We start from the raw sequence: 25,676 nt of genomic DNA on the forward strand, positions 1-25,676 counted from the left end.
CACAACCAAACATACAGCACAAATCTAATTAAAAGCCAATCTAAATAAATTAGTCTTAAGCTGCTTTTTAAAAGAATAAATACAATCAAGGCAACGTAATGATGGAGGGAGAGCATTCCACAACCTGGGGTCCACCGCTCTAAAAGATCTATCTCCTCTGGTTTTAAAACGTATTTGGGGGATTACCAAGAGCCTTTGATTAGATGATCTCAGGCTGCGAGAGGGAGCGTGGGGTTCTAAATGTAGGCAGGGGCATCACAATTCAAAGCTTTAAAAGTCAGTACCAAGATTTTAAAATGAATTCTAAAATGTACTGGAAGCCAGTGTAATGAATGTAAAACTGGTGTAATGTGCTCTCTTTTTCGTGTCTAAGTTAAAAGCCTTGCAGCAGCATTCTGGACTGACTGGAGACGGTCCAGATTCCTTTTGCTTAAACAAAGAAAAGGCTGTTACAATAATCTAAGCGAGATGATATAAAAGCATGAATAACCATTTCTAACGCAGATTTAGACAGCAAAGTTCGAAGTTTGGAGATGTTTCTTAGCTGAAAAAGGCAGTTCCTAATTAACTGTCGAGAGTATTGTTCTCGGGACATGGCAGAATCAAAGATCACACCAAGGTACCTGATGCTCAGGTGAACAGATGAGCCAAGAGAACCAAGATGCTGTTTGATTAGAGATATCAATGGTGTCAAAGGCAGATGTCAAGTCCAACAAAACCATGACTGAGGATGCTCCGGAGTCAGCTAACATGATAATGTCACTAGAGACTTTAAGTAATGTGGTTTCTGTTGAGTGACTTTTACAGAAACCTGACTGAAATTTGTCATAGATTTCATGTTTTTCTAAAATAGAAGTAAGTTGATCTGCAAATACTTTTTCCAGAATTTTCGACAGTAACGGGAGCTTAGAGATAGGCCTATAATTCTTAAGCTGAGTTGGATCCAAACTGCTCTTTTTTAATATCAGCTCAACAACAGCATGCTTACAGAACCTATGGACCACACCTGTTGAAAGAGAGGCATTGCATATCTCTACAATGACAGAGAGAGCATTTTTAAACAGCCCAGCAGGTAGAATGTCATTTGCACAAGTGGTAATTTTCATTTTATCCAGCAGGAGTGAAAGGTCATGTATGGTCATTGGGTTAAACACTGACATTAAATGAGGGGGAGGTGGCCCAGAGACACAAACAGACAGTATTGAAGAACCAATGCTCATACGGACATTATCAACTTTATCCACAAAGAAATTCAGAAAGTCATCACTCTCAGATATGGAGGTCACGGGTACTGGGTGGACCACGGGGGAAACAATAGAGTTTATGGAGTTAAACAGTACCTTGAAATTTCTCTTGCTTGATGAGATTAACTGAGAAAACTATCCTGATCTGGCTGTTTTTATGGTTTCATGTAGGGAAACCCAAAGTTCCCTAAGGTGGAGCCTGTGAACTTCGAGTTTAGTTGATTTCCAAAGGCGTTCTACTTTCCTACAGATTATTTTGACCTTCCTTATGTCATCATTTATCCATGGATGAGCTCTTTTTGGGGCAGCAATGACAGATTTCATAGGTGCCACTGAATTTAAAATCTCCAAGCAGTGATTGTTAAAACACTGAGTAGCAACATCAGCATCAGTGCAGCCACTGATCACATAACGGTCCAACAAATTAGAAAACTTCAAAGCAACATCCTGATTCATGAACCGCTTATGGAACATGAGATTAGAAGGTGGTGTGTACAGAGGGAAGCTAAGATTAAAAATAACACAGGAATGGTCACTCACCTGTGTCCTTAACACAGACATTAGTTTTGTCTAAGCCAAGAGAAAACACAAGGTCCAAGGTGTGGCCTTTAACATGGGTGGGTCCAGAGACATGCTGAATAAAATTAAAAGAGTCTGTAATGGATAGAAAGTCAGAGGCCATGCTACAGCTAAGATCATCCACGTGCAGGTTGAAATCCCCAATCATTAAGACCTTCTCTAGTTTAATAATGCAAGCTCAGTAGGTAGTGTGGTCGCCCCATGATTGGAAGGTCAGGGGTTCGAATCCACTACCCTGAGGTATCCCTGAGCAAGGTACCGTCCCTACACACTGCTCCCTGGGTGCCTGATTTGTGGCTGCCCACTGCTTCACTAAGTAAATGGGAAAAGACTAATGCAGAAAGAGTAATTTCCCCACGGGGATCGATAAAGTACACATTATAATTATTATTCTAAAAAGTCTGTAAAATCTTGAATAAAAACACCAGCGGGGCCGGGAGGGCAGTAAATTAAAACACAATAAAACATATCTGATGAACCAACTTTAAGAAGCCGTGACTCAAAGGAAGGAGGAGGAGTCCATAGCTCTGCAAGCAAAACTGTCCCGGTGAACAGCAGTGTTCAAAGCAAGTTACTTTGAAAAAGTAATTAATTATAGTTACTAGTTACTTTTTCAAAAAAGTAACTGAGTTAGTAACTGAGTTACAAGATTCTAAAAGTAATTAATTACTTGAAGTAACTATTGCGTTACTTTAAAAAAAAAAACATTTAACCCTCTGGGGTCCAGGGTATAATCGGCCATTTTTAACTACTTTTGATGTTTCCTCCACATTTTACCTTTAAAAACTATTTATTTGCCTCGTTTGGTATCATCCTTTTCAGCACAACCTCACGTGTCTGAATTTACAGTTTTGTTTTCATTTTTACGGACTGTATTAACACAATTGATCTAAAATCAGACAAAAAACATAAAAATCAGAGTAGAAAAAGTTTTTTACTGTAACAACCACAAACATGTTTAATGAATCATATTTCATAACTTTAAATGTAAATATAAATTGTCAATTTTAAAATCATATGCACAAGTTTTGCAAACAACAAAGTTATTTGCATCCATTTACCTTTTACCTTGATTTTTTAAATAACCATTTCAAACTATTTACAGAACAATCAGCTGTTCTGCATTCAATAAGATGCCACACACATTATTTGTGCCACTCCAAAAGAAATAATTTCTGTCCACTATAAAGAAGAACATCACAGCCTGATACCTGCAGGTCTGACAGCAGCAGGTGTATCACTCCTGTTTCTACCTGGAGACAGCAGTCGCCTCATTGTTCTCACACACAACACAAAACTATCCACAACACTACACACTAACTACACAAGACACAACATTAACTACACACTCCAAACACGCTAAACGTCACGAATCTCTCACATCTCAAAACTCGCTCTCTCTCTCTCTCTCTCTCGCCGTCACTCCTAAAACTTCCCCTGTTTTTTTTTTGTTTGTTTATTTTCTGTTTCTCAAAGGGAGTTAGCTATGCACCAAGCCTATTGTGTGCTGTGCTCTGGTAGGAATCCAGTCTCTCTGAGCACTTTGTTCACAGCTGGTGTGAAGTGGGCGCTGTAGCTCAGCAGTCTGCCATCATAAATCAGCTTGTCTTCTGCCAGGTTGGGTTGTCTCGGAAATCTGCAAAAAAAATTGTATGAAACAGGTTTGTATGTGCTTAATACATTATAAGAGAGACAAAAGATTCAGAATAAAAATATCTAAAAATTACGTGCTAGCAAAGATGCTGTTGGAAGTATATCTTACAGGTAAAAACACAGTGATAAATAAGTAATCTTTATTTAGACAATTGTTTTGTATAAAGAAAAATTTCCAAGTTGTTTGTAATCAGATTTGACTGTAAATACATTCTTTACAATTTTCATCAAATCCTCCTGGAACTCGGTGAGTGTCCTTGTTTGGCTACCATTATAAATTCTTTCTGACCCCAGAAAGTCTAAAGAAACAATAGATCTTAATGCACAAGGGTGAAATCTGTAAAATGTATAAATAATATCCACAATATTCAGAACAAAAGGAACTAAGCGTTTAATAAATTAAAAGTCACTGCTCAGGAACAAAAACATGAATCTGTTGATAAAGAGAGGAAGGTGAAAGAAATATTAGTGTGGTAAACAAACAGATTTAATAATGGGTTTATCCAGTGAAGCACAGCAGAATAGCATTAAAAGGGAAACAGACTATCATGGGATTGAGCACAATTTTTGCTGGTTTTTGTAGCAACTAATGATGAGGAATTGTTTAACTAATTTACCTTGTGTGGTACATCCGTGCTATGTTCCTGTCAATCCAGGAGCAGCCATGCTGTGACTTCAGAACCCCATGAACAGTTGTGGAAAACACTGCTCGAGGGTTGACAATGATCTTGAAGTTATTGTAATGAGTCTCCTCAATGATTGGTTCTTGGTACAGGTGAGCCAAAATGTTCACACCAGTGACATTCTTCCAGTCAGTCTGTGGTGGCAGACTTTGGGATGCTGGAGGAGCCAACATGATATTGATGGGGAACACGTTATTTTCAAACATGTAGCACTTGTTGGCACCATATTTGTTCTCCAGCAGCGGCAACAACTCTACCCAGCTGGCAACAGAATAACAAGATAGTTATAACATGTAAAACCACTTGAACAGCACACAAGCAATTAAAAGATGACTAACCACAGCAGGAAAGTTGAAAACAATTTCAATAATGTGTTTTAAGTGATCTCTAAGTGATCTTAAGTGATCTCTCAAAGTTTTTCTTTGGATTTTCCCATATTTCAGGACCAAACCTTGGACTTGACCTTCTACTTTTAATGTTTGTTTGTTTGTTATTTCACTAACCTGGGAATCGTTTAGGCAAGTCTACTAACTTACTATTGGTGTCATGAATCCAAATTTTGGCTGACATTGTCATCAATACACACCAACAGGACACACCTTCTTATTTAATGGTTTTTCTTTGTTTTTACTCCTTTCTACATCGTATATACATACTGCAGACTTCAAATTTATAAAGCAAGATATTTGTCATTCCTATCAAAGAAAAAAAAGATAAATAGCTGATCAAAGTGTTGTATAAAAGAAATATAAGAGAACACATTTTATTTATTTATTGTACTTTCAAAATAAAAATCACTTATTCCTAACTTTAATAAGCTGAAGTTCAAATGAAGAAAAATGTTCAACATTGACTGAACAACAAGAGAACTGGTTTTGAGATGACTGGATGTCTGATGCTGACTGATAAAGAATTGACGATTAAGGCAAAGCTTGATGAGGCATAAAAAGTCAAAGCCAGATCGTCAGGTTTCCGAATTTTTTTTCAATACATAAAATCGTTCAATAAGAATGTTTTATTAGTTAATGATCAGTTAATGATGGGAGCAGGTACAAAATAATAATATAAAGCAGGGGTAGGCAACTCCAGGCCTCGAGTGCCGGTATCCTGCAGGTTTTAGATCGCACCCTGGGTTAACACACCTGAATCCAATGATTAGTTCATTACCAGGCCTCTGGAGAACTTCAAGAAATGCTGAGGAGTCATTTAGCCCTTTAAATCAGCTGTGATGGATCATAGACACATCTTTTTTTTTTTTTTTTTGTCCCGTTTGGATCTATAGCCATCAGAATTGTTGTCTTAAGGCCAAGAAAGATGCCAAGCGGATTTATTTTACCAAGTGGATCATCATGGCCTTGCCATATTGGTCCATTTGATTGACCTTTATTATAATTATGAATTTATTTTATTTTCGGTTGCTACAAACGGGACAGACATGACTGGGGGATAGGACAGGGGGAAAGAATGAAAGAAAGAGAGGGAGAGAAAGAAAACCAAAGGGGAGAAGAGACGGTGAGAAGGGGGGGAAGAGAGAAAAAAAACAAACAAACAAACAAAAAAAACAAAACACCTGGGTCACCTGTATGGAGAAAAAAAAAAACAGAAGAGAAAGCAAACAACAAAGAGCAACATAATAAGAAAAAAAAAGCACCATCACAATAAACTAGCTAGCAGTAGATATCAATAGTTACTAAATAATAAACGATATTGTGCAGCACGCAAGATAGACAGCGCACAATGTGCTTTGAGGCAGCAGCCAAGAAAGCTGTAGTCCGCGTCTGTGAACACCCATGTGTACACCTGTGTGCATACCTGTGTGGATCAGCATGCTTGTATTCCAAAGGTTTCTCCATGTAATGATCTGCTAGGGAGTGTGGGGAGCCACAGCCCTGTCCTCTATGGTATGAAGCAGGTATGGAGGAGATCAAAACTCCAGACATCCAGAGGCCCCCAGAACACAAGAGACCAAGGAAGACACACAGAGGGGCAGCCGCGCCACTGTCCCAGTAAGAGCTGAGGAGAGTCCCAGATGAGGGCTCATTCAGCAGCCGCGGAGCAGAAGCCAGGGGGAGTTGCAGTGACACGCCCGTGAGCTCCGCCGGCAGCCAGCTGTGCCTGAGTGACCGAGCCCCAGGCCGAGAGGCCGGGGGCACCCCACCTCCGAAATGGCCCGAGCGAGCCCCAATAAGCGGCTGCCAAGGAGTGAGCCGGTGTGTACCCGGACGCCCACCCCCAGACACAAAGAACCACCAACGCACCAACACCTGAGGGAGTCCGCCACCGGCAGGGGAAGTGGTGGTGGGTGGAGATAGGCCCTCCAAGGTTTGGAGGCCTGAGATGTCCCCAGAGAGGTGGCGTCTGATACCCAACCTGACATATAGACACAGACATACAGGCACACACAGACACAAACATCCATTCCCACCCTCATGCTCTCATATGCACTTACACCACACTCAACCGACGTGGAGACAGACATAAAGAGACGCTGTATACACGATCACACTCCCCAAGCGTACTCTACCAACCGGGTCTAGGTACCCTTGCCCCTGGAGGGGGGAACTGCACCCAGACCCAGGTGGTGTTACCCTTTTCCCTGCGGTGGGGAGAGGCAGACCGCCCCGACTCCGCAGCAGCAGGGAGGCCCCACACCCCAGACCGCAGTCGGACGGCCAACTCCTCCTAGCCCCCCCGCTCCAGCAGGCCGCAGAGAATGGGGGTGAGAGAAGACTCCAAACCTCCCTCCACCCGCTCATTGTAGTGTTGATGCATGTGTGTTCTAAGGTGCAATTAAAACCCAGGAGGGCATGGAGCTACCTGCCAGAGAGCAGCAGGTAAGCGCATAGTCCCTCCTGCTAGCCCTCAATGTCTACGTGTATTTAAAATTGAGAGGTGGGCAACGATGCCAGGGGTGAGGTGTACACCCTGATGGTAACTTGGACTCCGTGTATCGTGCCCACCCCCAAGATCCTATATGTATGTGTAATGAGGGTGTGAGTAATGTGAATGTCTAAGTTGTGGGATAAAATTGAGGCAGAGGCAGCCAGAAGGGGACAGAGGGGGGGGTAGCCTCCTCTGCACCCTGGTGACATACCCCTACTCCAAGGCCCTGCATGTGTGGGTGGTTGTGGTGGAGCGGGAAGAGGGAGGCAGCTGGAGATGGGGAGGGAAGGAAGGGAGGGGCAGGTGACCCCTCCCTGGGGCCAGCTCCCCCGCTGACCCCAGTAGGCACTCCCATACTCCGCGACCCGCCAGGGAAAGGGGGCCCAGGCCCATCCAGACCGGGGCCCAGCGCAGCAGCGCCCCCCGGCCCCACAGAGCCCGGGACAGTCCAGCCAACCCCACCACAGAGAAAACTGCACCCACCCCACCATCCACTCATCTTCCAGATTACATGAGACGATAGACGCCCAGGCTGAGATCTTCCTCCACCTCTCCTGTATCTCCCCCTCCTGCAGAGAGTTCCTGAGGAGAGGAAAGCTCCTGCAAGGTGTGACAATCTCCCCCACCAGTTGAAGAGCCCCCCAGGTGGCTCGACACACCGGCGGCACCATGCGCCGGGGATGGGCCCCCAATCATGGACACATCTAAAACCTCCAGGACACCGGCACTCGAGGCCTGTAGTTGCCTACCCCTGATATAAAGGAACAAAAAGCCTGTGACTAGAAACCTGGAACATGAAACATAAAAACCTGAGACAGGGAAATACGGAAGCACCGCCGCAGTTGTGGATATCAGGGGGACCACCTCTGTTCACCGGGTGGTCCCATCAACCATGGACAAAAGGTATGTGAAACCCTGTGACTGCGGTAGAGGAACCACCAGATCAACATGCACATGATCAAAAACATTTGCCAGGGATGAGAAATGGTTCAAAGGGTGCCTTGGTGTGCCTATGGACCTTTGCATGCTGGCATGGAACGCACGCTGCAGTCCATTCACTAACAGACCTGCGAAGGCCTGGCCAAACAAACTTGAAGCTGACCAATTTAACAAAGGCCCGGAACCCCAGATGTAATAGAACGTGCACTGAGTCAAAAACGTGACGACGCTATGAAACGGGGACCACCAGGGTTAGGGGATTATCTTGACAGAGGACAAAACGAAAGGCAGCAAACATCCAAAGAAGAGCTTTGAATGTCCTTCAAGAAGCCTGGAGAACTATTACTAAAGACTACTAAAACATTATAAATATTGACTTTCAACCTCATTGACCTCTCTAATCATACAAACTGTTCTTGTTTTGTCTTATATTTTGTATTTCCATGTATGTTTGCAGCACATGTTTTAGTATATCACTGCACATATTTTCCATCTTCATAATAAACCATGAAAATACACACACATACCTGACGACTTTCTGGGGCAGTATGAGCTCATCTATATCATGTAGAGCCACATATCTGGACTGGTACATGTATCTGTAAAGGCAGTCATTGAGAGCAGGAATCTGACCAAAGTAGTGAAGTTCACCGGGACCATGTTCAGGCAGCCAGCCACGAGACACGTTCACATATCTGGACAGAGACCAAGGAATCACCTCCAGTAAACCTGAGAAAAAAACATTGGAAGCAGTTCAATGTCAGTAATTAAAACTAGACATTACAATTACTGCAACTCCAACCTCAAACTGAAATCATTGAACTGGTGAAATGCATTCTGGATCTTTATGGTGAAGCAGACACATGAAAACAAAACATTACCTGTTTTTTTTTTTGTCTCAGTGAATAAGACTAGAGTAATAAACAACCTGGAGCAGCAGCAGTGACATGGCTAAGAAACAACCCAACGCAAAAACTTAATGATCTCATTAAAACAACCTAAGGTTTTGGCTGCACTAAAAACAGACAAAACAGACTCTCATCTGTTGCTCTCAAACATGATCCAAGAATGAATGCTAGTTTTCATAAAGGTTTCCAATATTAGAACTGGTCTGTGTGACTAAGTGAAAGGCTCTGTTGTTAATTGAAAGGAAGGTTGTGTATAGGAAATGAATTACTGCTGTACCATGTGTGAAACAAAAAAAAATAAAAATAAAAAATACATAAATCCACAGAGAACTATCAGTTCTTTTAGGTACTTAGTTTTAGTCATTTTTAATGTTTCCATTAAACATTAGAGAAACCAATATTAAGTATAAATCCAGTTTGTGAGCATGGCCACGGAAGGATCCTGTGAGAGCTCATGCAGTCTCAATACTGAGACCACCAAACAGTTCCAGGTCTCTGTAATACACAGCAAGTCAAGATGACTCACTTGCATAAACAGTGGAAATCTGGAAACGTGGAAACATGAACATAAAGACACGGGAGAATCTGACAAAATGTGTAAGACAGTTTTAACTTTCACTCATTTCAGCTGCAGCCCTGATGGTGTTTGATGGTCTGAGAGCACATAAACAATACAAACTTGCAAATTTGATAGATCTATAAGTACAAATTTGTATCCTGTTTTAGAATTATATATCAAGTTTTATAAAACAATACAATTGTTATGAAAATGTTTATAGCCAGCATTAGATAAATAAATAAATAAATACATAAATAAAATAAAATAAACATCAGGTGATACAGCTGCTTCTATTGATGTGTGTCAGACAAAGACCAAAACTTTAGATGGGGGGAATTTGTATATCTGTGTCTGAGTGCATGTGCATGTGTGTGTGTCCAACTCGAGAGAGTGCCCTTTCACCAGTTTTAAACAAAAGTCGACAATCCCCAAGCCGACGCAGGTGATCTTGAAGAAGTAGGAGGAAAGGGCAGAGAGTCATACACCGTCTTGTTATCTGGGAGAATTTGTTGTTCCAGCTTTGGCCCTGGAGCTTCCAGCTGGTTAGGGGAGGCCACATAAAGATAGTGGTTGTTCGGGTTTGGTTTCTGCATTCCAGTTCCATCATTGGTTCACAGATCTATCAATTTCCCGTTGCGGAGTCGCAAGCTTCTCTATGATTTTATCCATATTGCGTTCAATAAACACTGTCTGAGTACTTGTGGCTCTACCCACGGCATCAATCCAGCCGGCCTTATGGGATTTTGAGCAGCTGTAACCGTTTCCATTAGTCGTCAGTAAACCAGGGCCGTGCCAGCTCCAATCAGCAAGAACCCCGTTATCATGGTTCCGAATAGGTAGATGTCTTCAACGCCCTCCATTCAGCCTGCCCCAAGCCCAGGCTTCTCATTGAGAAGAGGATGTCAATTGCATCAAGAGACCAATTGATCAAATCCGTAATTTCTTGGTTAGAGAACAAGACAGAGAGAGTCTCTTTGAGTTAGACAAGACTAGACAAGGACAAGAGAAGCCAAGCAGGAAAGATGAGGGAGAAAGACGCGACCACCTCTGCCAAGAGCCAAACGACCCAGGTTAACATGTTTAATATGATGTCATTTTCAAAAGAATTGATTGGTCAGTAATGATTTCACACTTAACCTCTTGTTGATCTCTTATCCTAAAAATGATCTGCCCCTGAGAAGGTTAGGTTTTCTGTCTATGATGCCATATTGATATTCCTTGTTTAAACACGAACCATTATCATAGTACTGAAAACTCCAGGCTAATCCTGAAGTTGCCTGGAGAAGTCCAAATCCAGTACAAACTGGAGTGATTTATAGAGGAAACTGTAGTAAACTAGTGTATGTTTTGATCACAAAACATTAGTTGTGATTAGCTGAAGGAAGGAAGTTCAGGGTGTTTGGCAACTTCACTCAGTGTTCACTGTGGGAAAATGCCTTTAGCTGGTGATGTGAGGTCATAAGGAAAGACACACTCAGACAGAAAATTATACCATACCCCACCTTTTTGTGTGTAGTAGTCCAGTATTCGTTGCGTTTCAGGACTGCAGCTGGTTTTATAGACAACCACTCTGTTCACTCCCAGTAACTGCAGCATCTCAAGACTCTGTACCAGCTACAATCCAACACATTTGAACAACAAGTGTTAATATGCAAGGATGGCAGAAATGTCTTGTTTCTTTATTATTATAACTGTAAGGAATACTGGGAAAAATATACCTTTTCTGGTTTTATTTCTTCCTGTCTTAGTCTGCATACTTTAGAGAATGAGTTTCAAAAATCTATTTTTTCTGTCTTCTGAAAGCAAGAAAGCAAATGTCACTGTACCTGCAGCACGTTGGTAAAATCAAACATGGTGGAGATGCAGACGGTGAAGTTGTAAGGAAAAGATTCTGTCTTCTCCTGCTGGTTCTTCACCTCTAAAAACTCTTGGTTGGGATCATCTTAAGAGACCACACAAACATACACTTTTACCATCTTATTTTTGTAACTGAACTCCAATTAGTAATACTTTTTGGGTCAAACAATCTTAAAGTCAAACTGACATATAAAAATGTTTCAGGTATCAGTTACTCCCTGAAGCTTTGTTTTACTGACAGGCTATAGAGTAGATATTGATATTTCACAAAATGAGTGGGAGTCTAAACCTGGTGGTGACATAGGAGGCAAAATGAGAAAATCACTAATGTCAACATAATGTAAACCTGAATGGTCATCAAATAGTTCACTTAGAATGTAAAGTTTAGAAAAATTATTGTAGAACCTTTAAAAAATTAAGTAATTATTTACCTTATTATTTATTTACTTTTTACATCAATATTTTGGTATTTAATTGATCTCATGCACACCATGAACTGGGACTAGATGTATTTTTGAAATCCATTCATTAATTGCTGAGATATTTCAACTTAAAGCAAGCACCAAATTGACAAACAGACTGGCATTTACATTAACATGCCCCACAGCAAGGTTAACATTGTACTTGTACTTGTAGAGTTGGCATCAGCGGAGGTCACGGCAATAGAAGATGGTGTCTCACAGCCTGAGGGGAGGGGGCACATGATGTTTGCTGTCCCATAGGCAAAACCAAAGTGATCAGTGTGGATGTCGGCCACACCATTAGAGAGAAGCTGCTTTTCCTGGCAACGAAAGACACAGCGATAGGCCACCTTCTCACTCCGCAGCACCATTGCAATGGCACAAACCTGGAACAAGAAAAAGGCAGGAAGGAGGGTTTAATATAAGAGAAATTACAGGACAAGCATTATGTTTAACCACTGCCACCAAAGTGCTAATCAACAGCCTTATTGGACTCATACAAGCCAATCATGTTGTGTTACTCATCTGCATAGTAGATGTGCATGACAGAAAATATCCTTGTTCCTGTAAGTGAATATGTTGGTAAGTGCTTTTTTTTCTTGGTTTAATCTAAAATAAGGCAAATGTGATGGAAGGACAGGTAAGTGACGGAAGTGACGGACAAGGTAAGCGACTCATGTTGTAACTGACATCAGACGCCGGAGATTTTGGCGGAAAATTAAAGCAAATGATAGTTTAGATTTGAACAAATTCATTTAAGCTTCAGTATTACCAAATACACTTATCAATTGTCTTATAACTAACAATATTTGTCTAAATAATCTCCAACACCCTGGAGAACAACGGGGAGAGTTTAGAGACTCTCCAAGATTACATCGATCAGTGCTTTCAGGATCTCGTGATGAAGAAGGCCCAGTGTGCAGCTTCCCCGGCCAAATCTGAGACGCCGTCGTCGAAAAGACAACGCCCGGCAGATTCCCCCGGCTCAACATCGCCAGCCGGCAAAGATATTGCTGACATACTGGAGTCAATCGACAAGTGATTGTCCAGTTTCGACACAAGGCTGTCCTTGGTGGAGATTCTTCACCGGGAATTTAAATGCTTGCGAGAATCCCTGGAGTTCAGCCAGCAGCAGGTGGAAACGCTTGCTGCTGAAAATGCCACGCTAAGGGAGTCGGTGAAATGTCTCACAGAAAATGTTACCCAGCTCAATAGAGAAAATAAAAAAAATAAAGAAACAGTTATTGATCTACAAGCTCGTAGCATGCGTGATAATCTGGTATTTTCTGGTATTCCAGAAGCCGCTGGAGAGGACGCGGAGACCACGGTAAAAAGCTTCATCAAAACCCACCTGAAGCTGCCGGAGGACACGGTGAAGAACATCGTCTTCGATCGGGTGCATCGCCTCGGCCCCATTCGGACTACGGCCGGGAGACCACGTCCTATCGTGGCCAAATTCGGCCACTTGAAACAAAAGCAACATGTGAAAAGCCGCGGCAGGGAATTAAAAGGAACGGACTTCAGCGTGAACGACCAGTTCCCCAAAGACATCTTGGAACGACGCAGGGTCCTCTTCCCAATCCGACGCGGCTTCATCCAGAAGGGCTCCCGCGCTGTCATCGCTGTGGACCGGCTGTACGTGGACGGACAGCTCCACCGCGACCCCAACATTACTCCGTGGCTGTATTAACCTCACACCAGATAAGAATCAGCTACACCCTTTCCCTATCCACTCACACTAACTTGCATTAACATCTGTTTAACTTACCGGTATCAAATCGCATCTTAAAGTGTGATTTCATAGCAGAATTAACACCGTCACTCTCCGTCAGTGATCTAATTGGAATGTTTACTTTTTTTTTTCTTCTCGTTTTTTTCTCTCTCTTTTCCCCCTCTTGTTTTTATGCTGCCCACCTTTCTTTCACTGCCTCGATCACCTGCTTCGACACTCATCCACAAACATCCTTTATTTCGACACATACGCACCATGCGCTCAACGGCAGCACATTTACTTCAGTCAGACAGCGCACACAGTCGTATAGGATACACACACTTAAGCCAAGCCTACTCAGATTAGTAAATATGCACACATATAGTCAGACTCAGGGAGCATCTCGCCACACATTTTTTCTCTCTCTCCTTCTCTTTATTTATGAAAAAGTGATGTATTCTCTCCACCTGTCTAAGCGACGCACACAGCATACATCTCTAGTTATACACAAACATCTATGGGTGCACTGAGGTTCGTTACATGGAATATAAATGGAGCTGGCTCCAGAGAAAAGAGGTTAAAAATATTTAACCAACTCAAAAAACTACAGGCAGATGTTGTCCTTTTTCAAGAGACCCACAGACCTCTTAGAGGTTCGAATGAACTTAAAACACCTGAGTTTCCTAATGTGTTCTCAGCTTGTTATAATTCTAGACAAAGGGGAGTAGCAATTTTAATACATAAAAATATTAATTTCACAGTACTCGATACAGTTATAGATCCAGAGGGCAGATTCTTAATCATTAAACTATCTATACTTGATAAAAAGCTATGTATTGCAAGTGTATATGGTCCAAATGTTGATGATCCCTCATTCTTTCACGTTTTTTCAGTGCACTCTCTGAACACTTAGATGGCACACTTGTTCTTGGAGGCGACCTCAACCTTGGACTAAATAAAGAAATGGATAGGCTCAATACAGCGGGAACTCAGCGTAACTGGCAGTCCACAAATATAATCAAACAGTATATGAGCGACTTTGGTCTTTGCGATGCATGGCGCTCCCTTCACCCCACCAGTAAGAAATATACTTTTTTCCTCACATGTCCATCACTCTTACTCTCATCTGGATTATTTTTTGGTCAGCAGCTCACTGCTGAACGACATTTCAGACACTGAGATTCATCCTATAGCTGTCAGCGATCATGGTCCTGTGTCACGGTCCTGGGTCTCCTGACCCAGCGTTTTTAGTTCTGTGGGATTTTTGTATTATTGTACTTGTTTGCGATTTATTCTATGGTTTCTAGTTTTGATCCCTTGCCCTTCATGTCTCTCTGTGTCCCCTCTGTTCTGTGTAATTGGGTGTCTTTGCATGTTTGAGTTTCTTGTTTTCTGTCACGCTGCATTGTGCATTATGTTCTCATGGTTGGTCTTTTGTTACTCCCTCTAGTCTAGTCTCTTGTGTTCCCAGCTGAGTATTTCCCTGTGTATTTTGGTTCTTAGACCTCTGCCTTATGGTTTATGTCTCTGTGTTTCTTAGTTGCTGTCTCCACTGTGTCAAGTTCGCGTCTCTGTGTGATACTTCCTGTTTTACTTTGATGGTCCGTGTCTTATGTGAATGCGTCCTGCTTTGCTTGTCCCGTCAGTCCTGATTTCTCCCAGCTGTGCCCTCCTTCTGTGTCTCATTCCCCTCGTTACTCCCCAGTGTATTTAAACCCTGTGTTTCTCTGAGTCAGTGTCGTGTCGTCCCTCATGCTGTGTGTGAGTCTCCCCGTGTCTTCTGGTATGTGTTACAATTAGCTCTTCCCAGTTTAGTTCTGTATTGCTTTTGTATCACTGCTATCGTTTGTCACCTGTCAGCAATAAAGCTGCATTTTGAGTTCAGTTCTGTTTTCCCGTGAGTTTGCGTTTGGGTCCTGTTTCCTGCCTGCCACACACCGATACATGACCGTCCTGTATCTTTAACACCAATGCACAAGAATAATACTACGCCAAGTAAAAACTGGAGATTTAATATATCACTACTTAAAGATGAAGACTTTATTAAATATTTTAAAAAAGAGTGGACTTCATATTTGGACTATAATGACACTCCCGAAACATCAGCTTCTGTTCTATGGGAAGCAGGGAAAGCTGTGATGAGAGGTAAAATAATTTCTTTCTCATCACATAAAAAGAAAAAAGAAAACAAAAATATTCACGAATTAGAAAAAAACATCAAATCACTAGAAGAAGCCTACGTGTACCACCAAGATCAGGAAACATTGAACAAAATACGCAAAACAAAACTAGAATTAAATGAGATAATTGATAAAAAAAAACAAAATTCTTAGTACAAAGACTATGCTTACAAAATTATGAACATGGTAATAAATCCGGTCAATTTCTAGCAAACCAGCTAAAAATAAAGAAAGAAAAAACAACTATATGTGCTGTTCAAGATTCATCTGGGAACACAATATATGAACCGATACAAATAAACAACATTTTCAGGGATTTCTATAAAACGTTGTATTCACCACAAATAAACCCATCTAAAAAAGAAATTGATCAGTTTTTGGACAACATAACTCTTCCAAAATTATTAGACACTCAAGCAATGGCACTGGATTCACCACTGACACCAGGCGAACTCCAGGAAGCCCTGATAAGTATGCCCAATAATAAGGCTCCAGGTCCAGACGGCTTTCCTGCAGAATTCTACAAAGAATTCTGGTCGATTCTAGCACCAGTTTTTTACAGAACGTTGTTGGAAATCAAAGAAAAGGGCAGACTTCCATCAAATATGAATTCTGCAAACATTAATCTCCTGCTAAAACCAGGCAAAGACCCTGTATATCCCTCAAGCTATCGTCCAATATCCCTTATAAATGTAGACCTTAAAATAATCTGCAAAGCTCTCTCAAAGAGACTGGAGAAAATAACCCCCCTCTTAATTCATCCTGACCAAACTGGTTTCATAAAAGGTAGGCACTCATCAACAAATACACGTAGATTACTTAATTTGATAGACTACTGATAAAGTAAAAACCTAGAAACTACAATATTCTCTTTAGACGCAGAAAAAGCATTTGACAGAGTTAACTGGAAATTTCTATTTGCAACTTTACACAAATTTGGTTTTGGATCCTCTTTCATTAACTGGTTAAAAATATTATATAATTCCCCAACAGCTTGTGTCAGAACAAATGACCAGACATCCTCCAGCTTCTGTCTCTTGAGGGGCACCAGGCAGGGATGCCCACTCTCCCCTTCACTGTTTGCAATTTTTATTGAACCACTAGCAGCAGCATTTAGACAGAATTCAGTAATTAAGGGCATAAAATGCAAGAACGTGGAACATAAAATCAGCCTTTATGCAGATGATGTGTTACTCTTTCTCCAAAATTCACAAACCAATATCTCTGGGATGATTGAATTGATAAACTCTTTTGCAAGAATATCAGATTACTCAATTAACTGGTAAAAATCTACAGTCCTTCCGATTAATTGCTCCCTCCATAATTCCTCTTCTACACCACTGCAATCGGGAAATATAAAATATTGAGGTATTAATGTTTCTCCCAAGCTTGCAGATCTAACTAAATTAAACCATATCCCACTTTTAAAGAAGGTAGAAGGCGATCTGGCTAGGTGGAAATGTCTACCCATATCACTCATGGGAAGGGTTGCCGCTATAAAAATGATGGTCTTACCAAAAATAAATTAGTTATTCTCAATGATCCCAACTAAACCGCCACAAGATTGGTTCAGATCTCTAGATTCATGTATGTCCAAGCTCCTTTGCAAAAATAAACCCCCACGTATAAGCTTAAAAACACTACAAAAGACCAAGGATAGAGGAGGATTAGAACTACCTAACTTTCAGCACTACTTCTTAGCCAACAGGCTTCAGTTTATCTCAGGATGGCTAAAACATACCCTCTTAGATGAACCTTGGCTAGATCTAGAACAAGCACTTTGCAATAATCTAGAGATTTCAGATCTATCAGCTCAAACATCCAACGACATGAATGCTTCAAAAGCATCAGCATCAGCTCTTCTCTGACAGCATGGTGGGAGTTTCTAAAATTGACGGAGTCTTCATCAATCCCATGCAAACGTACACCTATCTGGAACAACCCTGACATATTACAAAACAATAATATGATAAACTTTTCAGATTGGAGTGGTAAAGGAATCAAATATTTAGAACATATACTAGAAGGAACAGAATTTATTTCATTTGACAGACTAGTTACACAATATGGGATCAACAAGAAAAGATTTTTAGAATATCAACAAATTAAATCCATAGTAAAAAAGAAATTTAAACCGGGTCAAGTTGAACTACAAACACCACCAAGTGTGGTTCAATTTCTTACTCTTAAAACCCCCAAATTACTATCCAAAATATACAGAATGCTTTCTAAAATAGATGAATCAATATCACTTCCTATTGCAAAATGGGAAGCGGATTTATCAGTTAACTTAGACCAAAACTTCTGGTCTCAGATTTGCTTAAAAACCTTTCATCTAATTAGAAATCCCAGTCTTCAATTAATTCAATACAAAATATTACATAGAGTGCACTATACAGGTCATCGGATGTTCAAGATGGGCTTTACGTCTACCAACAACTGCTCACACTGTCAAACCAATACACCGGACAATTATATCCACGCTCTTTGGTGCTGTCCACCAGTGCAGAAGTTTTGGCGCGAGATATGTGAAGACTTATCAAAGTGTCTGAACTGTAACGTTCCAACTTCCCCTTTAGTGTGTTTGTTGGGCAGCTTAGATAATGTCACTACAGAAAAGAATATAGTCCATATGGTTTTTACTGCCCTATGCATAGCCAAGAAAACAGTCCTCATGAACTGGAAAAATAAAAATAATCTTAATTCTAACCAATATAGAAATTATCTATTAGATTACATTAGTCTTGATACAGCCTCTGCCACCACATCAGATCAATTGCTCTGGGCTCCTTTGATTAGCTCCATCACCTAGTGGGGGTGGGGGGGTCATAGTTTGGTCCCGCCTTCGCTGTTGTGATTGGTGTGGGGGTAGGGACAGGCTTAGAGCGTCGGGGGGTTCCCCAGGAGCATCTTTCTTGGGGGGGCTCAACCCGGGGTAGCGGTCATGGCCTATTAGGGGCTCTGTTGGCTCTTAGGTGACTGTTTCCTCGTGGCTGCGTGCAGCGGGGCTAGGGGAGGGTCTGTGCTGACGGACGTGGGTTACTGACCTGGTAGCCTGGCTGCCCCTGGGTGGGTCCGGGACGGGCGTGAGGTTCTGGGGGCGCTCTGTCTCTGGGCTGGGGCCCTGGCTGGGCCTCGGGGGCTTGGGTCCTGGTTGGTATGTTGCTGGGGTTGTGGGCGGGTGGGTGTATGGGGGCCCGGCCCTGGCGCAGGGTGCCGCCAGTGCATCAAGCCACCTGGGGGGCTCTTCAACTGGTGGGGGAGGTTGTTACACCTTGCAGGAGCTCTCCTCTGTACAGGAACTCAATCTGCAGTAGGGGGAGCTCCATCTCCAGCTGCCTCCCTCTTCCCGCTCCACCACAATCACCCACACATGCAGGGCCTTGGGGTAAAGGTGTGTCACCAGGGTGCAGGGGAGGCATCCCCCCCTCTGTCCCCTTCTGGCTTCTTGTGCCTCAATTTTATCTCACAACTTAGACATTCACATTACTCACACTCTGCGAATGATTCGCTTCCTTATAAACCATTGAATCAGATACCGAAGCAGTTAGGTTCTAAATGAAGCTTCGGACGTCACTGATCACGTGACTATGGCCAAACGAATCAAGCTTCGACACAGTGCTTCTGAAGCAGTGTGTTGATTTTTTTGACACACGCACCGGAGCTTCAGCTTCAAGCGGACCATCACTAGTAAATGGCCTGTATTTGTATAGCGCTTTACTAGTCCCTAAGGACCCCAAAGCGCTTTACACCACCAGTCATCCACCCATTCACACACCGGTGATGGCAGCTACATTGTAGCCACAGCCACCCTGGGACGCACTGACAGAGGCGAGGCTGCCGGACACTGGCGCCACCGGGCCCTCTGACTACCACCAGTAGGCAACGGGTGAAGTGACACAACGACTGAGACTGTCCGGAGCTGGGGCCCGAACCGGCAACCTTCTGATTACAAGACAAACTGCCAACTCTTGAGCCATGATCGCCCAATTATTGTCAATTTGCTGTTAAATCCTAGCATTTTCTGAATTTTATTGACTCTCAGATTTACATTTAGTATTGTAACCAACAGAGCGGTTTAAATAATGCAACATTTATCTTTTCACTGACCTCCTTTTTGTCTGTGCGATGTTCCAGATAAGCTGATATCAGAACGGTCTTTGTCCCTTTAACTGCTGCAAGAAATGCGTATGGTCTCTGAGTGTATGGTCCCTGGGAACCTCATTGGTGGAAAAAAAAAAGGTTATTACAAATTGTTTAATAATAATATCATAACTTTGGCACATAGGGATGTTTGGTCTAGATGCTGCACATCCAAAGTCATCATATTAACAGCTTTATTAGGAGCATTGTCAATGGCAGCTGCAAAGCTGTAGACTTAAAATTGAACATAGGCTTTTCTCCATAGAGATCTCTGGTTGTCACGGCCAGGCGGATCAGCTGCACGCTGATCAGCTCTCTCACTCTCTCTCGCCAGGGCAGAACTCATTGTGGGTTCACACCCTCGACAGATGAGACACCTGGGTCTCATTAAGACGATCAGCATTTAAACCAGGAGGCGACTGCTGTTCATCGCTGGATCGTTGTCTACCACGCGTTAGTGAAGTCAAGCTACAGCAAGTCTAGTTAATAGTATTTTCCTTTGTGCGTTGTACTTAACCCTGTCTCCCTGTCTACAGAGCTTCCTGGATTTTCCCCCGTGTGATTCCTGTGTGGCAGTGTCGGAGTGTGAGCCTGTGATTGTGTGTGTGGATGATCTGAAGAACGCGTGCTTTCCCCCTGGACTTCCCTGGAGACCCCTTCTTAACTCACTCAGCTGTATATAGCACCCCCCGCACCTTCTTGTATATACACCTGGTGAATTGTAAATAAATCCTTCTTGTGAGCATCAGAACCGGAGTCCTGCGCTTGAGTCCTCCTCCAAACCGTAACACTGGTAGACCCCCACCAACTTAAATTACAAATTTTAGGTTACAGTAAAGGTCAAAACTAACTAAAATAACTTCCAGTATCTTTTACTATAACTATATAACTTTTGGCAGTCATATTTTAATGCATGTATAGTCATATATATTTCATAGCAGTTCTGTATTTTCACCGAGGTAATCTTTATTTATTTTAGTTTTGTATCACCATGCATTGCATTGTATTTTTATGCAAATGAATAGATTTCAAATAGATTTATTGAAATTGAGTTAATAATTATGACACAATTTTTTAAAGTGTCATAATTAGTCTTTTGATGCTTCTTCTTCATTTATGTGCAGAAAACTTTCAGTTTATATCTCCTGAGCAACGGCCACCACAGTTGAGGTTTCCTCACTGACGTAACTCTTTTAATAGTTTGTGGTGATTGGCCTGATCAGCCAATCTACTAAAACACACCAATGATTGGACTGAACTACATCCAAAACACTGATAATAGGAATCTAAAGAATGATCAGTAATACGAGTGGGACCAATTACATTTTGTACCAAAAATCAAATATATCAAACAAAACATGAATTATAGTGAGATTTGAAACAAGAACAAATAAGTAAAAACATTATAATAATTGATAGCAATATCTAACAAGTAAAAAAAAACATTGTTTTATATTTTAAAAAAGAAAACCATTCTAAAAAGACACTTAAAATTTAAAATGTCACAATAGAGGGTTAAATAAAAATCAAAACAACAGAATTGCTGTAGAAAGATGAAATGATGATTTAGTGAGTGAGCAGGAAGAGGAAAGATTTCTTAAGAACATACAAGACAAGGCAAGACAAATATCTTAAAATAATGTAAAAATATAAAATGCAATGTAAAATCTTTTACATTGAGAAGTATTCAATAACAGTAAGCTTACCAGCATGTTCTGGACTACTGTTGTGAGTCATATTTAGCTCATCTAGAATTGTTGGGACTGTTCCATTGTACTTCCAAAGCATCCAATGGTAGAATAGTCCTGTGCTACAGAGGTAAAAAATGACAGGGTAATGAAGACATCCAGAATAGCAGCAGCTACCACAGTGTTGTTTTAAGTACTTTAATGTTATATAGTACTTTATACTGTCTGTCTGCAGGGTCTGCTTTTGAAACCTGTTTTTCTACAAAAACATTTTTCCCCATTGTTAAAGTGCATTAAAAAGTTCAAGGCTAAATAACTATAACTGCTAAGGTAGGATCGTTTTGTTAATGGAGATCTATTTATACAACTTTTTGTCCCACGTCCAAAATGATTGAACACTCAAAAAATGAAATTGAAAGTCCAACTTGTACTTTTTACAAAATATTTTCATGTTTCTATGGTGAACGTAAGTAAATCATGTAGTATCTGTATGAAATTCAACAACTTAATTTGTTCTTGTTGAGATGACATGATACAATCTAGTAAGAGTGGTTAGTTGCCTGCACTCATGAAATTCACCAGACCACACAAGATTTTAAACCACAGGAAAATCACCAGAGTCAATAATTAATGAAATGTGTCAATAATTAATTAAAATGTGAAATACATAAATAATTAATTAAATGTGTCAATAATTAATTAATTACATGTGTCAATAATTAATTAAAATGTGAAATACATAAATAATTAATTAAATGTGTCAATAATTAATTAATTACATGTGTCATAACTATTTATTTAATTAATTAATTCCAATTTTAATTAATTATTGCCACATTTAATTAATTATTTAATGGTGTATTTAATTAATTCATTATGGCAGTCCTGGCGTTCCATAGGTATAGGCCACAACAACCCTGATAAAGATAAGAGGATGGATGGAGTGGAAGTTGTTGTAACTCCATTGAAATTTTATGTTAACCAGAATCTAGACTTTGTTGAACATTATGTAATATGAAGACAACATGTGGTATTTAAGTGTTGGGGTGAAGGTTATTGAATAATATTGGAATACAGTGAATTAAAGAAAATTGTGAAGGACTGAAATATTTCAAGAGCTCAACTTACTCCATCTAAAAATGTTTCAATCATGTTTTATCAACACAAAATGCACAGATTTATTGAATATGAATAAATTGTGTTGATTTAACTCAGTTATTTAAGATGCTGCCAAAGCAAAACATTTGTGTGCAACTAATGTCCACTATTGAATTAAGCAAATCCAACATGTTCTTTTGTTTAGTGAAGGATGTCCACAACTTGTGTGTTTATATAGACAAGCCAAGCTCTAGCCTCTCTGAGAATCTGAAGTGTATAAATTCAAATGTGTCTCTCCATCGTAATGGAAGCATTAGCATTTGTAAACCTAAAACTGTAAGAGTGGCTCCAGTAGATTCTAGGGTTTCTGCACAGAGCTGTCTGTCTGTGCAGTATTAGGAACAACTACAGATACTGCACAGGACCTTCAAACTCTCAGGCCTCTGGTAGATAACATGAGTGGGGGTGAGAAGGAGATTTTTTGTCATAACACTTGTCATGGTCCTGGGTCGGTGACCCAGCGCTTTAAGTTTATTATTATCATTTTCTAGTTTATTATGATGATTATTATTGTTTGAGTTCTCTTCTGTCTGCCTCTGAGTCTGCGTCTGTATCTCTGTCTGTCTATGGTGTCACCCCGTCTGTTTGTGAATCTGTCTGTTTAGTTCAGCGTCTTGTCTGGTTCCCTGTGTCTGAGTTTCCTGTTTTATTGTGAAGGTCTGTGTCTTATGTGAGTGTGCTCAGTTTACTACTCCCTTGTCTCGTCAGTTCTGATTTCTCCCAGCTGTGCTCTCCTTCTGTGTCTCTTTCCCCTCGTTACTTTCCATTGTATTTAAACCCTGTGTTTCTCTGAGTCAGTGTTGTGTCGTCCCTCATGCTGTGTGGACCTCCCTGTGAGTTTTAGTGTGTTGTTTCCCAGTTTAGATTAGTTTGTATGTTTTTTCCCTGCCAGCAAATAAAGCTGTGATTTTGAGTTCAGCCCCTGAGTCTGTGAGTCCTGCATTTTGGGTCCAACTCCTGCCTGCCGCGCAGCGATTCATGACAACACTTTTACGCAAGGAAACCAGTCAAATCACAAACAGATAAAAGTACTTTAAACTTCACAGGGTTTTAATGTGTTTTGTGTGCTACTACACATTAAGGTGGCACTGCTTTTTCAATTGTTATCAGTTTTTAAATGGATGAATATAGATCTGATTACAACCAAACACTGCTGCAACTCCTGCTGACTCCTGTAATTTCACTCACCTGTAGGTGTAATATATTAGATAGATGACGGTAATGACATAAATGATCCACATAAACTGTTTGATCTTTGGATTGTGGCCCATCGCAGAGATATTATTTGCTTTAGCTTAGATGCTTCTTTTCAGTCTGGAGTCTGGTGAAACCTGAACAAGCAAAAGACAATGAATGATTTTTTATCTTTTATCAACTTCTGCTTTAACTCATACAGGAAGGTGCTGCACACAGAGCAAACGAAGACAAATAACAGCATTTCTAGAAAAAATGTTGAAGGAATAAGCATTTAAGGCATTTAACACACACATTGACTATACAAATAAATCCAAAATAAATGAGAAACACACACTGAGATGCAGACTGATTAAACACAGGGAACACAGAGAGACAACAGAGAGCAGACTAAAATAAACAGGCCATGAAAGGGAACAAAACTCAATGAAGGGCCATGGCTATCAATATAATATAAAAATAACTCCATAAAGAAAGAACAAGACCAAAAAATTCAAATCACATACAAATGTCACGTGAACATTTTGTACCTTATAAAGATGAAAGCACAATGCATGACAGGAAAAGCAAGAATGACAAGTAAAATCTGATGTAACTCATTGATGGAATTTCTTGCCTTCTTAATGGGGTTCGGACCATCACAGTTGTGTTGTGCAGAAGTTAGGTTGGTACACAGCTGAAAGCCCTATTTTATAATGTTAGCATTAATATTATGGTTAGAACCAATCAGCTAAAAAGTGCACGCAAACCAGTAAACGAATTAAAACGAATAATTACTGTTGAGAAACTATGATTCAAAAATTACAATTAAAATCCTCAACAACAAAAACAACAACTGGTGAAAAATATAAACAATATGTAAACAACTTAACAACCTATCTCTCCAGGCTAGTATCAATCCGATACCGATGCTGACTTGTTATCGATACAATCGATATTTGGATTGATCCTTCCACCACTAAACGGCAGTCCATCATTACTAGGGCTGGGTATCGTCACTGATTTCTAGAATCGATTCAATTCCGATTCACAAGGTCCCAAATCGATTCGATCCACGATTCGATTTAAATCTGGGAAATTTTGACAGTCAGAAATATAATTCAGATCAGTACATTTACATATTTTTGTATCAATAAAAAGGAAGCTGACACACGCAAGACTTTATCAAAGGTGTGAGCATCACAGCAGATGCCTTTGTGTCAAAGTAGCTGAGGATAAAACACAGAAAAACATGAAGGTGATTTTCCTGGCCTGGGATTTTATAAAAATATTCTGCAGTACATCAAAAACGAAAGAAAACCATTAATCAACATATGAACATTACCTCTGACGTTACAGCGGTTTTATTAGAGTTTTAGATTTTGAATAATTTTAAAAAGTTTAAATTTGTTCAGTATTGAACAGCAGAAATGAGGTTTTCTTTTCGGAAGAATGTAAAAGGGAAAAAAACAGCGGCCGACAGCCTGTAAACAACGGTAGACTTGTGCGTAACAAGCAAGCGAATAATGAAGAAAGCGAAACTGTTCGAGAGAGAGAGAGAGAGAGAGAAAGAGAGAGCTGTGCATCGTGGTGGAAGCAAAACAGTAAAAGTCAGATAGAATTCATGACGATGTTTATGTGAAGCGTAGTTTGGATCTTCTTTTGCTGCTGGTTCGGTCAACATTGTTTGGAGAGACATCAAACTAACAGCTTTAGAATCGGCGCATAAAGGGCGTGAACACAAAGCGCCGACCCGCCGACAGATCAGAATCAGCGAGCTGTCGGCTTTCAGCCCCGACTGTGAGAAAGGCGACATCTAACTGATTCTGATCTGCGGGTCGCGCTGTGTATTTAAGT

The 25,676-nt window shown here is 40.8% G+C and overlaps 1 protein-coding gene across 2 annotated transcripts; it reads right to left on the reverse strand.

Moving 5' to 3' along the window:
• LOC146654723 (uncharacterized) lies at window positions 1-24,000 on the reverse strand. Of its 2 annotated transcripts, none has more exons than XM_085379805.1 (9): window positions 23,835-24,000; window positions 21,507-21,610; window positions 19,768-19,877; window positions 11,930-12,152; window positions 11,275-11,390; window positions 10,951-11,062; window positions 8,509-8,710; window positions 4,094-4,420; window positions 1-3,459 (listed from the first exon to the last, which is right to left on the reverse strand). In XM_085379805.1, the coding sequence occupies exons 1-9, from the start codon at window positions 23,915-23,917 to the stop codon at window positions 3,321-3,323; spliced, it is 1,416 nt and encodes a 471-aa protein (XP_085235931.1). In that variant the 5' UTR covers window positions 23,918-24,000; the 3' UTR covers window positions 1-3,320. The 2 variants fall into 2 exon arrangements, with proteins under 2 accessions (XP_085235931.1, XP_085235932.1); XM_085379806.1 differs by having other exon boundaries at window positions 2-3,459; window positions 11,936-12,152; window positions 23,835-23,996.
• Window positions 24,001-25,676: the final 1,676 nt, after the last annotated feature.

Source organism: Rhamphochromis longiceps, linkage group LG14 (assembly GCF_057381845.1).
Source record: "Rhamphochromis longiceps isolate RC_006_pf linkage group LG14, R_longiceps_female_GT1.1, whole genome shotgun sequence".
Classification (NCBI taxonomy): Eukaryota; Metazoa; Chordata; class Actinopteri; order Cichliformes; family Cichlidae; genus Rhamphochromis; species Rhamphochromis longiceps.